This window comes from Spea bombifrons, chromosome 13 (assembly GCF_027358695.1).
Source record: "Spea bombifrons isolate aSpeBom1 chromosome 13, aSpeBom1.2.pri, whole genome shotgun sequence".
In the NCBI taxonomy this organism is placed as follows: Eukaryota; Metazoa; Chordata; class Amphibia; order Anura; family Pelobatidae; genus Spea; species Spea bombifrons.
Window position 1 is genome coordinate 21,037,343 of NC_071099.1, and position 16,449 is coordinate 21,053,791.

Sequence of the window (16,449 nt, forward strand, 5' to 3'; positions counted from 1 at the left end):
AGTAAACGGCCGGCACATTAACTGGGTGCTAATGGAGTCTGCAGACGGCGGAGGGCAGAGGCTGTAACCGGAGCCCCTCTCAGAAGATTCGCTTACCGGCAAGCTCTCAATAAGTCACAGAGGTCCTGATCTTTGCAGCTCTTGGGTTAGCTGTGTTTCCTTAACAGTTTGACACCTTGAACATGCAATATAAAGCCCCTCGGGGGGGCCGCGGTTATCGGGGTAATTAGCGTGTTAATGAAGCCGGGGTTACCTTCCGCGTCTAATCTGTAACGGGACGGAAGAGGCTACAATGTCTCGCTGCCGAGCGGCGGGGAATCCCACTAAACGGTTCTCGGTGAATGAGCCGCGAGCCTCCGGCGACCGTCTAGCCGTCGGGAAGAGGGGAGCGCTCGGTTTGCTTTGTATAATTAGACCGCGACGCGTATCCAGTAACAGAGCGATGCGGATTAAAGTCTCAGCTCCACTGGCAGATTGTCTGCGATTTCTCTGTAAAGGGCACAATCGCCGAAGCCCCCTTGAGCTTCACCTTGTGGGATTATTTTTAGGAGATCGCTTCAGATGAAGGGGGGAAAAAAGATTTCTAAAAATATCCGGCCGCATAACATTCAAATATTATGCCAGCGCCAACATTGTTTAGACCTTATAAAGAAGCGAGGGTGTCTCCTCCCGGGTCAGCCCTGATCCCCTACTCTATAAAAGCATCCGTGGCCAAAATCTCCTCGTCCTTCCCATCCTCAACTTCAGGTGAGCACCGGCGGGCTTGGGATGGAGGAGACCTCTTGCCCGGAGCTCCTCGCCCACGGATGGGTACCCATTGGGTACTATAAGCTAACAATCCAATGTTGCCATTTCTCTTTGCAGCTTTGTCCAGACAGAAGATCGTTCCTCCAGGGCTACTGCTGGTAAGAGACTTCCCTCGGGTTCTCCTTGGATGCAGAGGAGGCGCGAGACATGATTTACACTGGGGGGGGTTAGTTAATTTGTGAGGGTAACATCAGATTAGATGAATTGCATGTTTTTGAGGTGATATCGCCTTAGGTATCTCTACCCCTTGTGAGCTTACGATCTACCGCCCGGTGACTTGTGTGAAGGGCCTAGTATACACCCGTTCTGCACCGCTCCTTCCATGAGATGCTAAGGAACGTTTTGGTTTCATTCACGAGACCGATCACATCATTTAATAATAAATCCCAAATACAGTCCGAGCTTCGGATACCTTTTCATAAATTGTGGCGAATTTGAGGGAATGGGAATAGAGCGTCTGAGGCTGTCAGTAAAATGCATCGGGGTTGGAATGCCGCTGTGAGGACGCGCGGCGGCCGTTCCCGGTAACTACAATTCACTTCCGAGGATAGCGAAGCCCCTGACCTCATCCCGTGGAGTTCTCACTGCGTTAGTGAAGACCGGTCCACGCTCATTACCCACCTGGCTCGTTGATGGACACCTGAGAACGGACAGAGTCTGAGCGTACCCTCCGGGTTCTCGACCAGATGAAGGACTATGGCTCCTTTCTGTAAGGGAGATGCAGGCGATGGCTTCTGGTTCCCAAAGAGCCTCGTCCGGTTTGTGTTTAAGATGTTCCTTACTAAAGATGGTTAGGAAGGACCAGCGACGTTCCATGCTGATCCGAAGTGACTTTCCAAGCAGCTGATGCATTCCAGCGTCCGCTCTGTCATCCGACCCTCATCCTCCGGGCTTCCATGGACGTATTAAGAGAGCGATCTCCATGGACAGGAACTCCAACAACTGGAAGATTTGGACGAGTCCCTTCAAAAAACGAGTGGACTCTTCGTTTCCGGGGTTCCCCTCCACTTCACAGATGGCTGAAAGGATTCATCCCCAACACTAACATCTGCCGTTTAACCCTTTCTCCTTTTTATTAAGTAATTTGTTAGGTTTTTGGATTTTTTTTGTGAAGCTGATATCGCTAAACCTTCTATAAATCGCAGAGTTAAACCGCGTCACGTTAACCAATCTTTGTCTTTTTGTTTTCTGGCAGCGGTTGGTCCAGTCGCTGCGCTACTGCCGGTGTGAGCTGCAACCATGAGTTCCGATCAGGAAATGGCCGTTTTTGGGGTGGCCGCCCAGTTCCTCAGGAAATCTGAGAAGGAGAGGATCGAGGCGCAGAATAAACCCTTTGACGCCAAGACATCTGTCTATGTGAACGATGTTAAAGAATCGTACGTGAAAGGAACCCTTACGAGCAAGGAGGGTGGCAAAGCCACGGTGAAGACAGAAGGTGGACAGGTATCATATGGCATTAGATGTATAGCCCCCCCCACGGCTGATCAGAGCCATTAGTCCAGACATTTACTCTCCCCAAGTTACCTTCATAGCATTGTATTTGCCATCATGGCATTGTATTTACCATCATACCATCATAGCATTGTATTTGCCATCATGGCATTGTATTTACCGTCATGGCATTGTATTTACCATCATGGCATTGTATTTACCGTCATGGCATTGTATTTACCATCATGGCATTGTATTTACCATCATAGCATTGTATTTACCATCATGGCATTGTATTTACCATCATAGCATTGTATTTACCATCATGGCATTGTATTTGCCATCATGGCATTGTATTTGCCATCATGGCATTGTATTTACCATCATGGCATTGCATTTACCATCATGGCATTGCATTTACCATCATGGCATTGCATTTACCATCATGGCATTGTATTTACCATCATAGCATTGTATTTACCATCATGGCATTGTATTTGCCATCATGGCATTGTATTTGCCATCATGGCATTGTATTTGCCATCATGGCATTGTATTTGCCATCATGGCATTGTATTTGCCATCATGGCATTGTATTTGCCATCATGGCATTGTATTTGCCATCATGGCATTGTATTTGCCATCATGGCATTGTATTTGCCATCATGGCATTGTATTTACCATCATGGCATTGTATTTACCATCATGGCATTGCATTTACCATCATGGCATTGTATTTACCATCATAGCATTGTATTTACCATCATGGCATTGCATTTACCATCATGGCATTGTATTTACCATCATGGCATTGTATTTACCATCATGGCATTGTATTTGCCATCATGGCATTGTATTTACCATCATGGCATTGTATTTACCATCATGGCATTGTATTTGCCATCATGGCATTGTATTTACCATCATGGCATTGTATTTGCCATCATGGCATTGTATTTACCATCATGGCATTGTATTTACCATCATAGCATTGTATTTACCATCATAGCATTGTATTTACCATCATGGCATTGTATTTACCATTATATGATGTGGCATCAGGTGTCGCCTTCCATCATTTCTTTTTATTCTTTATTGTGAGTTTTGCCCCAGACACGATTGTTTGTCTTTGGGATCCTTGATTTTGCTATTTCCCTTTTGCTCTCCAGACTCTGACGGTGAAGGACGACCAGATCTACCCCATGAACCCACCCAAGTTTGATAAGATTGAAGACATGGCCATGATGACCCACCTGAACGAACCGTCCGTCCTGTATAACCTCAAAGAGCGTTACGCAGCCTGGATGATCTACGTAAGGACTTTTAGGTTGCAAAGTATCGAGGGATGAAAGGACCCAGTGAGGGGATAATGTTATGGTGACTTGTTACTTTTCCATTTTTTTACCATAGACCTATTCCGGGTTGTTCTGCGTCACCGTGAACCCCTACAAGTGGCTTCCCGTCTACAACCCGGAGGTGGTGAACGCTTACCGGGGCAAGAAGCGCCAGGAGGCTCCACCACACATCTTCTCCATCTCTGATAACGCCTATCAGGCCATGTTGACCGGTGAGTTACTCCACTGCTAATGCGCTGCGTTCTGTGATTCCGTCTCCAATCCGTTTCCTAAAGCTTTGGAAGATGGAAAATGTCTCTTGATGTCTCATACGGCAATAACGCGGTCTCTTTCATATTTCCAGATCGTGAGAACCAGTCTATCCTGATCACGTACGTATCTTTTATTGATAAGTTTTTGATACCCATGATCTTAATGACTTGCTTATCGTTGCTGCGTAGAACGTTCATCCACTGATCCGCGTCTCCACGGCCTGGAGAGAAGCAGAATGTTTTATGCGCATCTCCTGCATGCGTACTTAGTACATCGGGGCCGATATCGGGGCCGATATCATTTGAAGGATTTGTGGATTAAAGTATCCAGCGCTCCTTTGAAAATCAAGAGTTTTTGTCTGTGTTCTGCAGCGGAGAATCCGGGGCCGGAAAGACCGTGAACACCAAGCGTGTCATCCAGTACTTTGCGACAATCGCAGCCGTCGGTGACAAGAAGAAGGAAGAGGCTTCAAAAAATAAGGTAGGAGACGGGGGTCTGGGGACTCGTCTTCTGCGATAAGATGGTTCAGCCGTCCTGCAGCCGTTCCGTTGTCTGCCGCGAGAGTACGGCCGCTACGTGGAGCCCAGACGTTAACCGGTTCATTTCTCACCGCAGGGCACCCTGGAGGATCAAATCATCCAGGCCAACCCTCTGCTGGAGGCCTTCGGTAACGCCAAGACCGTGAGGAACGACAACTCGTCCCGCTTCGTGAGTTACCTGTTTCTGTAGTCACCCTCCCCCAACATCCAGGTGGTGCCATAAGACATGATGTCCTTCTCAAAGCCCAACTCCAGTAACTGTCCATAAATGGCGGCGTTACTCACCATGCGCCAGCCTCGGTTAGACCGATCGGTAAAAGAGAGACTTCGGCCGGAAATACTAGCTATGGATACAGCGTTTAGGAGATCCGTTGGGGCAGAGAGAAGATTCTCTGAATTATTTTATGTGTCTATAAAACAAAAAAAATCTATAAAAGCAAAATGGATTTTTTTCTAAAATGCATTTAACGGATTCACCTTGCAGGGTAAATTCATTCGGATCCATTTCGGCACCACCGGGAAACTGTCCTCGGCAGACATTGAAACATGTAAGAGAAAAAAAACCAACCCTTTCCTACAGAAATGTTACGTTTTCCTTCATTGGGGCCTAAAGATTTACTTCAAGAATGATTTAATCGTGCAGGCGTTTGCCTTTTGATTTAGGAAGGAACTGTTTAATTGTCATGTGACACAAAGGCAGACATTGATAGGTTGTTGCCATAGAGCATAAAAAGTATATTACCTTGAGCTAAGCCAGATTCAGAACCGTCTCTTGCAATAATAACTAAAATGTTGTTTTATATTAATTTTGATGACCTTTTTTTGGGCAGATCTGCTGGAGAAGTCTAGGGTTACCTTCCAGCTGAAGGCCGAGAGGAGCTACCACATCTTCTACCAGATAATGTCCAACAAGAAGCCGGAACTCATCGGTACGAGTCCAATCTGTCGCGTTCCCGTAGGAACTGCAGAAATAGCTACTAATGGACTGGTCCAGGTTTCAGGGACATTCCATTGGTTGCTATGGTGATAAGACCGTTCTTGAAACTTTGCACCAGGTCTGCTCTTTGTACATAACTCCCAAAACGACCTTTTATCCGGCCAACTTAGAAAACAAAATGAGTTTTTCATAAGCTTTCGGCTTTTATTATAATGAGAGAAACGCCGAGTATTTCTCACCTTCTCAGAATTATCGTTGAGGAGTTCACGTGAGCTCCTCGTGCTTTTGTTGTAAAGAGCGATAACTCTTTAAAAAACGTCACAAGTGGACATTTTCATTCTTCAACCCTGTTCTTCTAACAGAAATGCTCCTGATCACGACCAACCCGTACGACTTTCCCTTCGTCAGCCAAGGTGAAATCGCGGTGGCGAGTATCGATGATTCAGATGAGCTGATGGCCACCGATGTAAGTCCTGGGTGGGAAAGAAGGAAAGCCCCAAAAAGGCCGCTCTTCCTGGTGCTTTTTGCTGCCCGTGGTGGCTCTTATGTGCATATTAACATGTTTTTTTTTAAGGGGATTTTTCTGAAGTAATTGAGATGTTTTTGTGAATCGGTCATACTCTATTCCACAGAGTGCCATTGATATCCTTGGCTTCACCTCAGATGAGAAGGTGGCTATTTACAAGCTGACGGGCGCCGTCATGCACTACGGCAACATGAGGTTCAAGCAGAAGCAGAGAGAGGAGCAGGCCGAGCCCGACGGCACAGAAGGTATGGAAATGCCAGCTGTGAGGCAGAGTTTAGCGTCTTATTTCCATCGTTGGCCTGACCTCCTGGAGTCCGAGTTGTCTCATGCTGACTCCGACTTCAACTAGCGTTCCAGAAGATAATTTTGCTCTCTGTATGTCATGGTGAAGACATCATGAGAACCATGATTTTTTCCTCTTTCTGCCCTCAGTTGCTGATAAGGCCGCTTACTTGATGAACCTTAACTCTTCGGATTTGCTTAAAGCTCTTTGCTACCCTCGAGTCAAGGTCGGAAATGAATATGTCACCAAAGGGCAGACAGTGCAGCAGGTAAGGGGCCTTGTAAATGGTGGATCACCGTGTGGACAAAGAAGCTGCCACCATCCCTCAGACACTTACCATCTCAACCAATATGTCCGTTGCTCACCATACCTTAAAGCCGTGAATTGTTTCATACCCAATATACCCGATATGAAACAAGAAGACAAACAGCAGTATTTTAATGGTTTGTGTCTTCCAGGTTTACAACAATGTCGGTGCTCTGGGCAAAGCCGTCTATGAGAAAATGTTCTTGTGGATGGTCACTCGTATTAACGAACAGCTGGACACAAAACAGCCACGTCAGTTCTTCATTGGTGTGTTGGATATCGCCGGATTCGAGATCTTCGATGTAATTTCCTTACTTTTTTTGCTTCCCGATCCCCATGCCTGGTAAAAAAAAAAAAAAAATGTACTTGGCATCCCTTACAAGTCATCGATGAAAGAATAGTGTATGTTAAGGTTTCGTCCACCAAAAGTTGTTGGTCACAAATGACCTTTTCAATCCTGTCAAATGATTAAAACCTGTGATCTGGTCCCATAATACGTTGTAAAATATTTGTAGCGATATAATAACTTTGCCAGACGTAATATCTCTCTGACTCGCCTCAACAGCTACTGAGGGCTCTCCAACCATAATCATTTGTCCAAGTATTTCTAGAACGTTTCAGAACATCAAATGTTCTAGGCACACCTTACAATGTACACCAGCGACAGTATATAGTGTGTTCTAGGTTACTTATCTACACTATGGTGAAAATATTTTTGGTGTCTCAGTACAACAGCCTGGAACAGCTCTGCATCAACTTCACCAACGAGAAGCTGCAGCAGTTCTTCAACCACCACATGTTCGTCTTGGAACAAGAGGAATATAAGAAGGAAGGGATCGAGTGGACGTTCATCGACTTCGGCATGGACCTGGCCGCCTGCATCGAGCTTATCGAGAAGGTAACGCACGCGTCTTCTATCGTTATTTCATTGGATACGGTGAAGATCTAAGTGGGTTCTTCACACTAAAACGTTCTAGATTAGTTTATGCTGCAGGCTTCGTAGGATCTCTTGAAATGTAGAGATGCTGACCTGCTTTCATCCCTGTGATTACCTCCAGCCGATGGGCATCTTCTCCATCCTTGAAGAGGAGTGCATGTTCCCCAAGGCAACAGACACTTCATTCAAGAACAAGCTTTACGACCAACATCTCGGCAAATCCAACAACTTCCAGAAACCGAAACCGGCCAAAGGCAAGGCAGAGGCTCACTTCTCCCTCGTCCACTACGCCGGGACGGTGGATTACAACATCTCTGGGTGGCTCGACAAGAATAAGGACCCGCTGAATGAAACCGTCATTGGGCTCTACCAGAAGTCTTCCATGAAAACACTGGCTCACCTGTTCTCTAGCTACTCGGCAACAGAAGCAGGTAATCCGCACTCACCTAGAGGAGAGGCGCATCCACCGAGGTGTTGGTGCAATAGAAACTGACATCAGTTATATGATATATGTCTGGCCCCCAGAGGGCCACATTACACACAGTAACAGGATAAAATAAGAAGATTTGTATAGGGGCTGTATCATAAATGGCCAAATATTTTTTTTATTTCTGTTTTTACAGAGGGGGGAGCCAAAAAGGGTGGCAAAAAGAAGGGTTCCTCTTTCCAGACCGTGTCCGCTCTGTTCAGGGTAAGCGCAACAAAGAATTCTGCCAACATAAAAGTGATTCCAGGTATTTGTATAATTCTGTAGCGAAGCTCTAAATATCGAGAGGACATCATGGCAGCCGGTTCTCACGCTGCTATCGCATTCACAACCAGGACTTCTCTCCATCTCTCTAACATGCTGAGACGGCAATGTGCCGAGAATCTCGGTTGCTGAGCGTCTGCTCTGTTTTATCTCGTGTTGCAGGAAAATTTGAACAAGCTGATGAGCAACCTTAGGACAACTCACCCCCATTTTGTCCGTTGCATTATTCCCAATGAGACCAAAACCCCAGGTGAGGATCTCAAACAGCAAAGAGTTTTATTAAAAATGTTTTAAGACGTTCATACTGTAAGACTTCTTCGGGCACTCGGCCTCTTCCTGTTTCCTGCGCCGGTTATAAAATGTTGCTACAATTCAATGAGCCTCCTCCGGGCGATAACTTTTTGAATATTTTTCTTTTAAGGGTCAATGGAACATGCGCTTGTGCTTCATCAGCTCAGGTGTAACGGGGTGCTGGAGGGCATCAGGATCTGCAGGAAAGGATTCCCCAGCAGGATCCTCTACGGTGACTTCAAACAGAGGTAGAGAGCGAGCGAGCGCGGTTCTGTCTTCATCTAAACTCATTCGCCAACTTCTTATGTAGCGATTTGTTATTTCCGGGAGGGTGGCGTTGGCTGGTGGCTTCACGCCAAGTTCTTTTTCTAGCCCCTTTTAGTAATTTCTTTTAGCTAATGTTGATCGAGTCCGTAGGGTGAGCAATCCAGAGGACCGTACATTTAACTAAAATATGTAACCTTTGTGTCGCTCAGATACAAGATCCTTAACGCCAGCGCCATCCCCGAGGGCCAGTTTATTGACAGCAAGAAGGCTTCAGAAAAACTTCTGGGATCTATTGATGTTGACCATACTCAGTACAAATTTGGGCACACCAAGGTATATTACACGCTAAATTATATTTGTAATTTTCACAGTATTTGTCATTCTGGTCGAAGTTTATGTATTATTTTATTACCCCCAAAGGTGTTCTTCAAAGCTGGTCTCCTGGGTACGCTGGAAGAGATGCGAGACGAACGCTTGGCACAAATCATCACTCGAACCCAAGCCAGGTGCAGAGGATACCTGATGAGGGTTGAGTTCCAGCGCATGATAGAGAGAAGGTATGAGTCAAGCGCAATCCTAATCTTCTGTACAAATTCTCAACTACTAAACCGTCTCAACGTCATCCATGTTTAGTAATTCCATTCATAACGGACTTTATTTTTCGTTCAGGAATCGGCGTATTTATTTATTTTACACAAATGCCCTAATTTTATCCGATTATATAACGTTTCCTCTCCAGGGAGTCCGTCTTCTCCATTCAGTACAATATCCGCGCCTTCATGAACGTCAAGCACTGGCCATGGATGAAGCTCTACTTCAAGATCAAGCCTCTCCTGAAGAGCGCCGAGTCCGAGAAGGAGATGCAAAACATGAAAGAAGAGTTTGCGAAGACAAAGGAAAGTCTGGCAAAGTCAGAAGCGAAAAGGAAGGAGCTGGAGGAGAAAATGGTTAAAATTCTCCAAGAGAAGAACGACCTCACTCTTCAAGTCCAGTCTGTGAGTCTCCACTCCATAAAATCCAGAACCCCCAAACTAGATGCAGCCTCCGTAGGTTATATTGCACAACTGCTTAGGAGGTTCCTGACCAGCGTAATATTAAGAATTATTGCTAGTCTGAAAATCCACAATATCTTTTACAACCTCTCCATGGTTTATTTGTATCCAGGAATCGGAGAACTTGATGGACGCGGAGGAAAGATGCGATCAATTAATTAAAACCAAAATCCAACTGGAGGCCAAAATCAAGGAGCTGAACGAGAGGCTGGAGGATGAGGAAGAATCAAACGCCGAGCTGACGGCCAAGAAGAGAAAGCTGGAGGACGAATGCTCCGAGCTAAAGAAAGACATCGACGACCTCGAGCTGACTTTGGCCAAGGTTGAGAAGGAGAAACACGCCACAGAGAACAAAGTAAGTAACTGTTCAATATCTTGTATTGTGAGTTGATGGTTACCATGGCAAAGAGCAAAAATGATGCCGCGTATGGAAAATCTAGATTAGGAACTGATATTTAAATTATGTGAAACATTTCCTCCAATTTTTGCTTTAAAGGTAAAAAACCTTACAGAAGAAATGGCGGTTTTGGATGAAAACATTGCTAAACTTACCAAGGAGAAGAAAGCCCTTCAAGAAGCCCACCAGCAGACTCTCGATGACCTGCAGGCAGAAGAAGACAAAGTGAATACCCTGACCAAAGCAAAGACCAAGCTGGAACAGCAAGTGGACGACGTGAGTGGAGATGTGTGAACGCTACGACTTACTCGAAAGATCTTAAACAACAAAAAATACTAATATGATTTATATCCATTTAGCTTGAGGGGTCTCTCGAACAAGAAAAGAAACTGCGCATGGATCTCGAAAGGTCCAAGAGGAAGCTTGAAGGGGATCTTAAATTAGCCCAGGAAACCATCATGGACCTTGAAAATGACAGACAGCAAATGGATGAGAAAATTAAGAAGTAGGTGTGCCGCGGTGACTCCAATCGCCTTGGTTTATGGCGATGACAGTGGGTTATTCTGGCCTAGGCCGACGGTTCCGGGGCAAGTAGCCCGACTGCCGCACAATTGAGGCTGTCGGTGTGCCATGTGAGATCGCCGTAGTAACTGGCACAGCCTCCATAGTGGACTTGCTCATGTCACACAGATCCCGGGGATCAGCATAGAGGACGGCAGCCACAGGGGTAAGCGGTAGAGGGAAGCTGGGATCAGGCCTAGGGCAGTGGCCGGCCAAGCTACAACTACTCCTTTACTCTTCGCTCAAAAAATAGTTACTGAAATAACAGATTGCAGATATATTTCTGTCGTACCTGATCTGTATCCCGTATCAGAGGGACTGACCTGCCGTATTTTACAAAACAGGAAGGATTTTGAAATCAGCCAATTTATGAGCAGAATCGAGGATGAGCAGGCACTTGGTGCTCAACTTCAGAAAAAGATTAAAGAATTACAGGTAAGGTTTGTATGACGTATTCTGTAATTTGATATTAGCCATTACAAAGACATTTTTACCAAGTGCTTATGTTTCTTCATCAAAACAGGCCCGTATCGAGGAACTGGAAGAGGAAATCGAGGCGGAACGGACTGCGAGAGCCAAGGCCGAGAAACAGCGCTCAGACCTCTCCAGGGAGCTCGAGGAGATCAGCGAGCGTCTGGAGGAAGCCGGTGGAGCAACCTCTGCTCAGATCGAGATGAACAAGAAGCGCGAGGCCGAGTTCCAGAAAATGCGCCGTGATCTGGAAGAGTCCACCCTACAACACGAAGCCACAGCGGCCGCTCTCCGAAAGAAGCACGCCGACAGCTCGGCGGAACTCGGAGAACAGATCGATAACCTCCAGCGTGTGAAGCAGAAGCTGGAAAAGGAGAAGAGCGAACTGAAGATGGAGATCGACGACCTGGCCAGCAACATGGAAACTGTATCAAAAGCCAAGGTATTTCTCCCAAATTCCAGAAAACCCAATAAAACGCGTCCGTCTGCCCGCCATTTGTGTAACTGGAAGCCAGAAATGTTCCGCTGCTTCTCTGGAGAATTCTTTGTATCGAGGCTCGGTTCGTGGAGTCAAACTTCTAAGATACTGATAATAATTGCTTAAATCCAGGCCAACTATGAGAAGATCTGCCGCACCCTCGAGGATCAGCTGAGTGAAGTGAAATCGAAGGAAGAGGAGCACCAGCGCCAGATCAATGAAATCAACACGCAAAGAGCGCGCCTGCAAACAGAAAACGGTAAATTCCGGTCACTTTCTCCGTTTCTCCTCAAAAAATAAACAAGCTAATAAATAATCAAACCAACCGCATGTATGGAGAGCTTCTGATACACGTATAGAAAATACATTCTGTTTAATTATAATATTTTTACTAATTGAATGTTTTTTTTCCAACAGGGGAATTCTCCCGACAGCTGGAAGAAAGAGACACCTTAATCTCCCAGCTGTCTCGCAGCAAACAAGCCTTTACCCAACAGATTGAGGAGCTGAAGAGACAGCTAGAAGAGGAGACTAAGGTATGCAGTCAGATGCCCGTATTTATATATACATTTATATCATTTATATGCCACAAACATCAAAAAGCAGCACTTATGTGTCTGATATTTAGTGTTTTTGGCAGTATGCCCCTGCGCTGTGTTTTTGGTCCTTCACAAAGTTACAAATAGTTTTTATATATTTGTTGTGGATACGGGTTACACTCAGACTGAGATGGTCTTTATTCCATAGGCCAAGAACGCCCTCGCTCATGGTCTACAATCTTCCCGCCATGACTGCGATCTGCTCAGGGAGCAATATGAAGAGGAGCAGGAAGCCAAGGCCGAGCTCCAGAGATCCCTGTCCAAAGCCAACGGAGAAGTCGCCCAATGGAGGACGAAATACGAGACGGACGCTATTCAGCGCACAGAGGAACTGGAGGAAGCCAAGTGAGTGAAATGAAAAGTAGAAGACTTTTGCTACCGTCCTATGCTTAGATGTATCGGTCTTTGGTGTTCTAAAGGAACAACTTGGCAATGAGTTTCAAAAACAGTGAACGATCTGTTGACCAGAAGCACCTTGGTCTCCTATTCGATATTCTTGCTTTTAAATGTCATGTTTTATGTTTCTCAAAACTAGGAAGAAACTTGCTCAACGTCTACAGGACGCAGAAGAGCAAATTGAGGCGGTGAATTCCAAATGTTCTTCGCTTGAAAAGACCAAAGTCAGACTGCAGAATGAAGTGGAGGATCTTATGGTGGACGTGGAAAGGTCGAATAGCGCCTGCGCCGCTCTGGATAAGAAACAAAAGAACTTTGACAAGGTATGAACTCCAATTTAGACCGATGGCGGTGATGGATACCTGGCCAACCCTGCCCAGAACTCTGTTCAAACCGCCATATCTGAAAAGCCTGGATCTTTAGGTTCTTGGAGACTAATGTGAGAACCACCTGACTAGCCTTATTTTCTAAATCTTTTTTTCAAACAATGGATCACATTATTTTATTATAGGATTCTATCTTTACCTGGAAATCCGGCAGGAAGTTCTCAAACAGTTTGCCAAATCAACATATAATGAACCGATAGGAAAATACCCCCAAGAAGTCCTCTTTGGCCATGTGCTACGTATAAAAAATATTTTTCTGGGTATTTACCATGATTTAAACTTTGAGGTTCCAAACAAATGTCTCTTCCCGTTTACTTGAGTAAGATGGTACCCCTTGTTCTAGATTCTTGCAGATTGGAAACAGAAGTATGAGGAGGCCCAAGCAGAATTGGAAGCTTCCCTGAAGGAAGCCCGATCTCTCAGCACAGAGTTATTCAAGATGAAGAATGCCTACGAGGAGTCTATGGATCACCTGGAGACCGTCAGGAGAGAGAATAAGAATCTACAACGTAAGTTCTTGAATTAAGATTGAATGGATACCAATGGAAATATAATGGACCAAAATGGTCCTTCAGGGACACCCAAATGGACGTCCATGTCTGTAAACTACATATGATTATAATTGATTTAAATGTTTTGGGGGGTTTATATCAGTTTCCAAACTTTTTTCTTAACAGAGGAGATTTCCGATCTTACGGAACAAGTATCTGAAAGCGCCAAGAGTCTGCATGAAGTGGAGAAGGCCAAAAAACAGATCGAGCAGGAGAAAAGTGAAATCCAGTCTGCCCTTGAAGAAGCAGAGGTATCCCAACATATGACGTGTGGTTAGAGTGAAGAACATGCTAATATTGAATTTTTATATGTTTTAATGTGGGATTTAATGTGGGATTTCGTCATTCTCTAGGCCTCCCTTGAACACGAAGAGGGTAAGATTCTCAGAATACAGCTCGAGCTCACCCAAGTGAAATCCGAAATCGACAGGAAGATTGCCGAGAAGGATGAAGAAATCGATCAGATGAAGAGAAACCATATAAGAGTGGTGGAGTCCATGCAGAGCTCACTCGACGCTGAAATCAGAAGCAGAAACGATGCCCTGAGGTTAAAGAAGAAAATGGAAGGAGATCTCAATGAAATGGAGATCCAGCTCAGCCATGCCAACCGCCAAGCCGCAGAATCTCAGAAGCAGTTGAGGAATGTCCAGGGAATACTTAAGGTAAATTGTGCCAACGCATCATCACGTGTAACGCAGCGGTGGGGCAGTTGATGGGCAGAGGTTAATCTGTATTCTCTTTCTACAGGATGTCCAAATCCACCTTGATGACTCTCTCAGGAGTCAAGAAGATCTGAAGGAACAGCTGGCCATTGTGGAGCGCAGAGCTAACCTGATGCAGGCTGAGATTGAGGAAATGAGGGCCGCTCTAGAACAAACAGAACGGAGCAGGAAGGTGGCTGAACAGGAACTGCTGGATGCCAGTGAACGCGTCCAACTCCTACACACTCAGGTAACGTGCTTCGGTCTATGTCCTCCTCCCAAATGGTGGTTTTTCAGATGTTTCCATATTTACTGACCACTGAATTGTGAACACACAGAACACAAGTTTGATAAACACCAAGAAGAAGCTGGAGACAGACATCGCTCAGTTGCAGTCAGAGGTGGAAGAGTCCATACAAGAAGCCCGCAACGCAGAAGAGAAAGCTAAGAAAGCAATCACTGACGTGAGTCCCTTCTCTATGCTCCTGACCTTGTTTTCAACGCAGCGGTTCATCCTGGCATGAAATCTAAAATGTTTAACCTCTAGGCTGCCATGATGGCCGAGGAGCTGAAGAAGGAGCAGGACACCAGCGCTCACCTCGAGAGGATGAAGAAGAACCTGGATCAGACTGTGAAGGATCTCCAGCACCGTCTGGATGAGGCAGAGCAGCTGGCGCTGAAAGGAGGCAAGAAACAGCTCCAGAAACTGGAGGCCAGGGTGAGGATTACAACACTCATTTCCTCGCGATGAGACCGTCACAGATGCATTCAAAAAATACTCTCCTCGCCCCCTGCTTCTCCCAAGCAGGGGGTCTAAATGAGGCTTATTTCATATTGTGGGAACCCCTAAAATCAATATTTATTGATTAACTCTGATCTCGATCATTGTTTCCAGGTCCGCGAACTGGAAAATGAAGTGGAGGCAGAACAGAAACGCAGCTCTGAAGCCATCAAAGGTGTCCGTAAATATGAGAGAAGAGTAAAGGAACTCACGTACCAGGTATTCAAACTCTTCCGTTTGCCACTAGGCTCAGATACTGAGTAGTAGATCCCTCTCGTGTCAGGGGCGCATGCTATTGGCTGGGGCTTAGTCTTTGATGGCGGTTAACAGATCACCATCTGCTTGTTTCTCTAGTCTGAAGAAGACAAGAAGAACGTCATGAGGCTGCAAGATCTGGTGGACAAACTTCAGATGAAAGTCAAGGCTTACAAGAGGCAGACCGAGGAGATTGTAAGTAATACTTCAGGCCGAAGGGGCAATATTTAATTATTTATATTAAGTTAACCCAGCAAATTAGGACGAAGCCTAAATTAGTTTTAGATCGATATTTTAAATCAGATTTCCAAAACTCCAAAACTTATTAAAGGTTCTTTTTCATGTTTCGGGCCTATCCATCTATTCAATAGATGTACCCCCCCCATGTCTACAGAGACACACGGCGAGGATATCTGTAAAAACCATCAAATGAGAAAGCAATCAGGCGATCTAGAAGGTGTATGAGGAAAAACATTGATCTAGAATGTTCCGGCCCAGCGACCCGGTGGGTTTCATGCCGTTAGCGGTTATCCGTTTCTTGTCGTTGCAGGAGGAGCAGTCTAACATGAATCTGACCAAATACCGCAAAGTTCAGCACGAGCTGGAAGAGGCCGAGGAACGCGCCGACATCGCAGAGTCTCAGGTCAACAAGCTCCGGGTGAAGACCCGCGAAGTCACCAAGATCGTGAAAAGCGAGGAATAGAGGAGTCCTGAGCCCCCAGGTGACCGTAGAGGGGCACAAAATGTGGCCCTCTCTCTGTCACGTGGCTCTTCGTAAAAAAGTCTTAAGTTTTCAGTAATAAAAATGTAGACCTTTGCAAGAACCCGAGTATCTCTGTTTTCATTTCTCTGTTTTCACAGTAAGACACAATTCTGGTGAGGGCTAAATCCCCCCCAAAAAAGTTAGGGAAGAAAAGTCTTTTAAAAAAGTTTTTCCGACTCGTGAACAACTTTTTGGTTGCAGAAAAAAATGGGGTGGTGTCTATAGAAGACCTGTCACAGGCGTAAACCAGCGAGCAGACCGAGACCCCCCCGAATACTGTAATTATCGCCAGACTTGGGTGTGGGCACCACTCTTCCTACTTTGCACCACAACTGATTCACCCTATCTTAAATATTTTGTGATGGACATGGGGACG

General features: G+C 45.5%; 1 protein-coding gene across 1 annotated transcript; it reads left to right on the top strand.

The window, feature by feature from the left end:
• The first annotated feature begins 873 nt into the window (after positions 1 to 873).
• Positions 874 to 16,134, top strand: LOC128471197 (myosin-4). The gene is made up of 39 exons (XM_053453074.1): positions 874 to 905; positions 2,003 to 2,250; positions 3,408 to 3,551; positions 3,649 to 3,805; positions 3,937 to 3,964; positions 4,217 to 4,325; positions 4,461 to 4,553; positions 4,869 to 4,932; positions 5,215 to 5,313; positions 5,684 to 5,787; positions 5,954 to 6,092; positions 6,280 to 6,398; positions 6,589 to 6,738; positions 7,164 to 7,334; positions 7,495 to 7,804; positions 7,997 to 8,064; positions 8,287 to 8,374; positions 8,546 to 8,663; positions 8,892 to 9,015; positions 9,103 to 9,239; positions 9,422 to 9,677; positions 9,847 to 10,089; positions 10,231 to 10,407; positions 10,491 to 10,636; positions 11,037 to 11,127; positions 11,216 to 11,605; positions 11,774 to 11,900; positions 12,059 to 12,177; positions 12,389 to 12,585; positions 12,776 to 12,959; positions 13,366 to 13,531; positions 13,700 to 13,824; positions 13,927 to 14,235; positions 14,321 to 14,524; positions 14,613 to 14,738; positions 14,822 to 14,992; positions 15,170 to 15,274; positions 15,410 to 15,505; positions 15,861 to 16,134. Exons 2-39 carry the CDS (start codon positions 2,047 to 2,049, stop codon positions 16,011 to 16,013), a joined length of 5,811 nt encoding a protein of 1,936 aa, XP_053309049.1. The 5' UTR covers positions 874 to 905; positions 2,003 to 2,046; the 3' UTR covers positions 16,014 to 16,134.
• Positions 16,135 to 16,449: the final 315 nt, after the last annotated feature.

Coding starts and splice junctions, on each gene's coding strand:
- LOC128471197 (XM_053453074.1), top strand. CDS start 2,047: ATGAGTTCCGATCAGGAAATGGCCGTTTTTGGGGTGGCCGCCCAGTTC. Junction 3,806..3,936: donor CTATCAGGCCATGTTGACCG/GTGAGTTACTCC, acceptor TCATATTTCCAG/ATCGTGAGAACCAGTCTATC. Junction 9,240..9,421: donor CAGCGCATGATAGAGAGAAG/GTATGAGTCAAG, acceptor TTTCCTCTCCAG/GGAGTCCGTCTTCTCCATTC.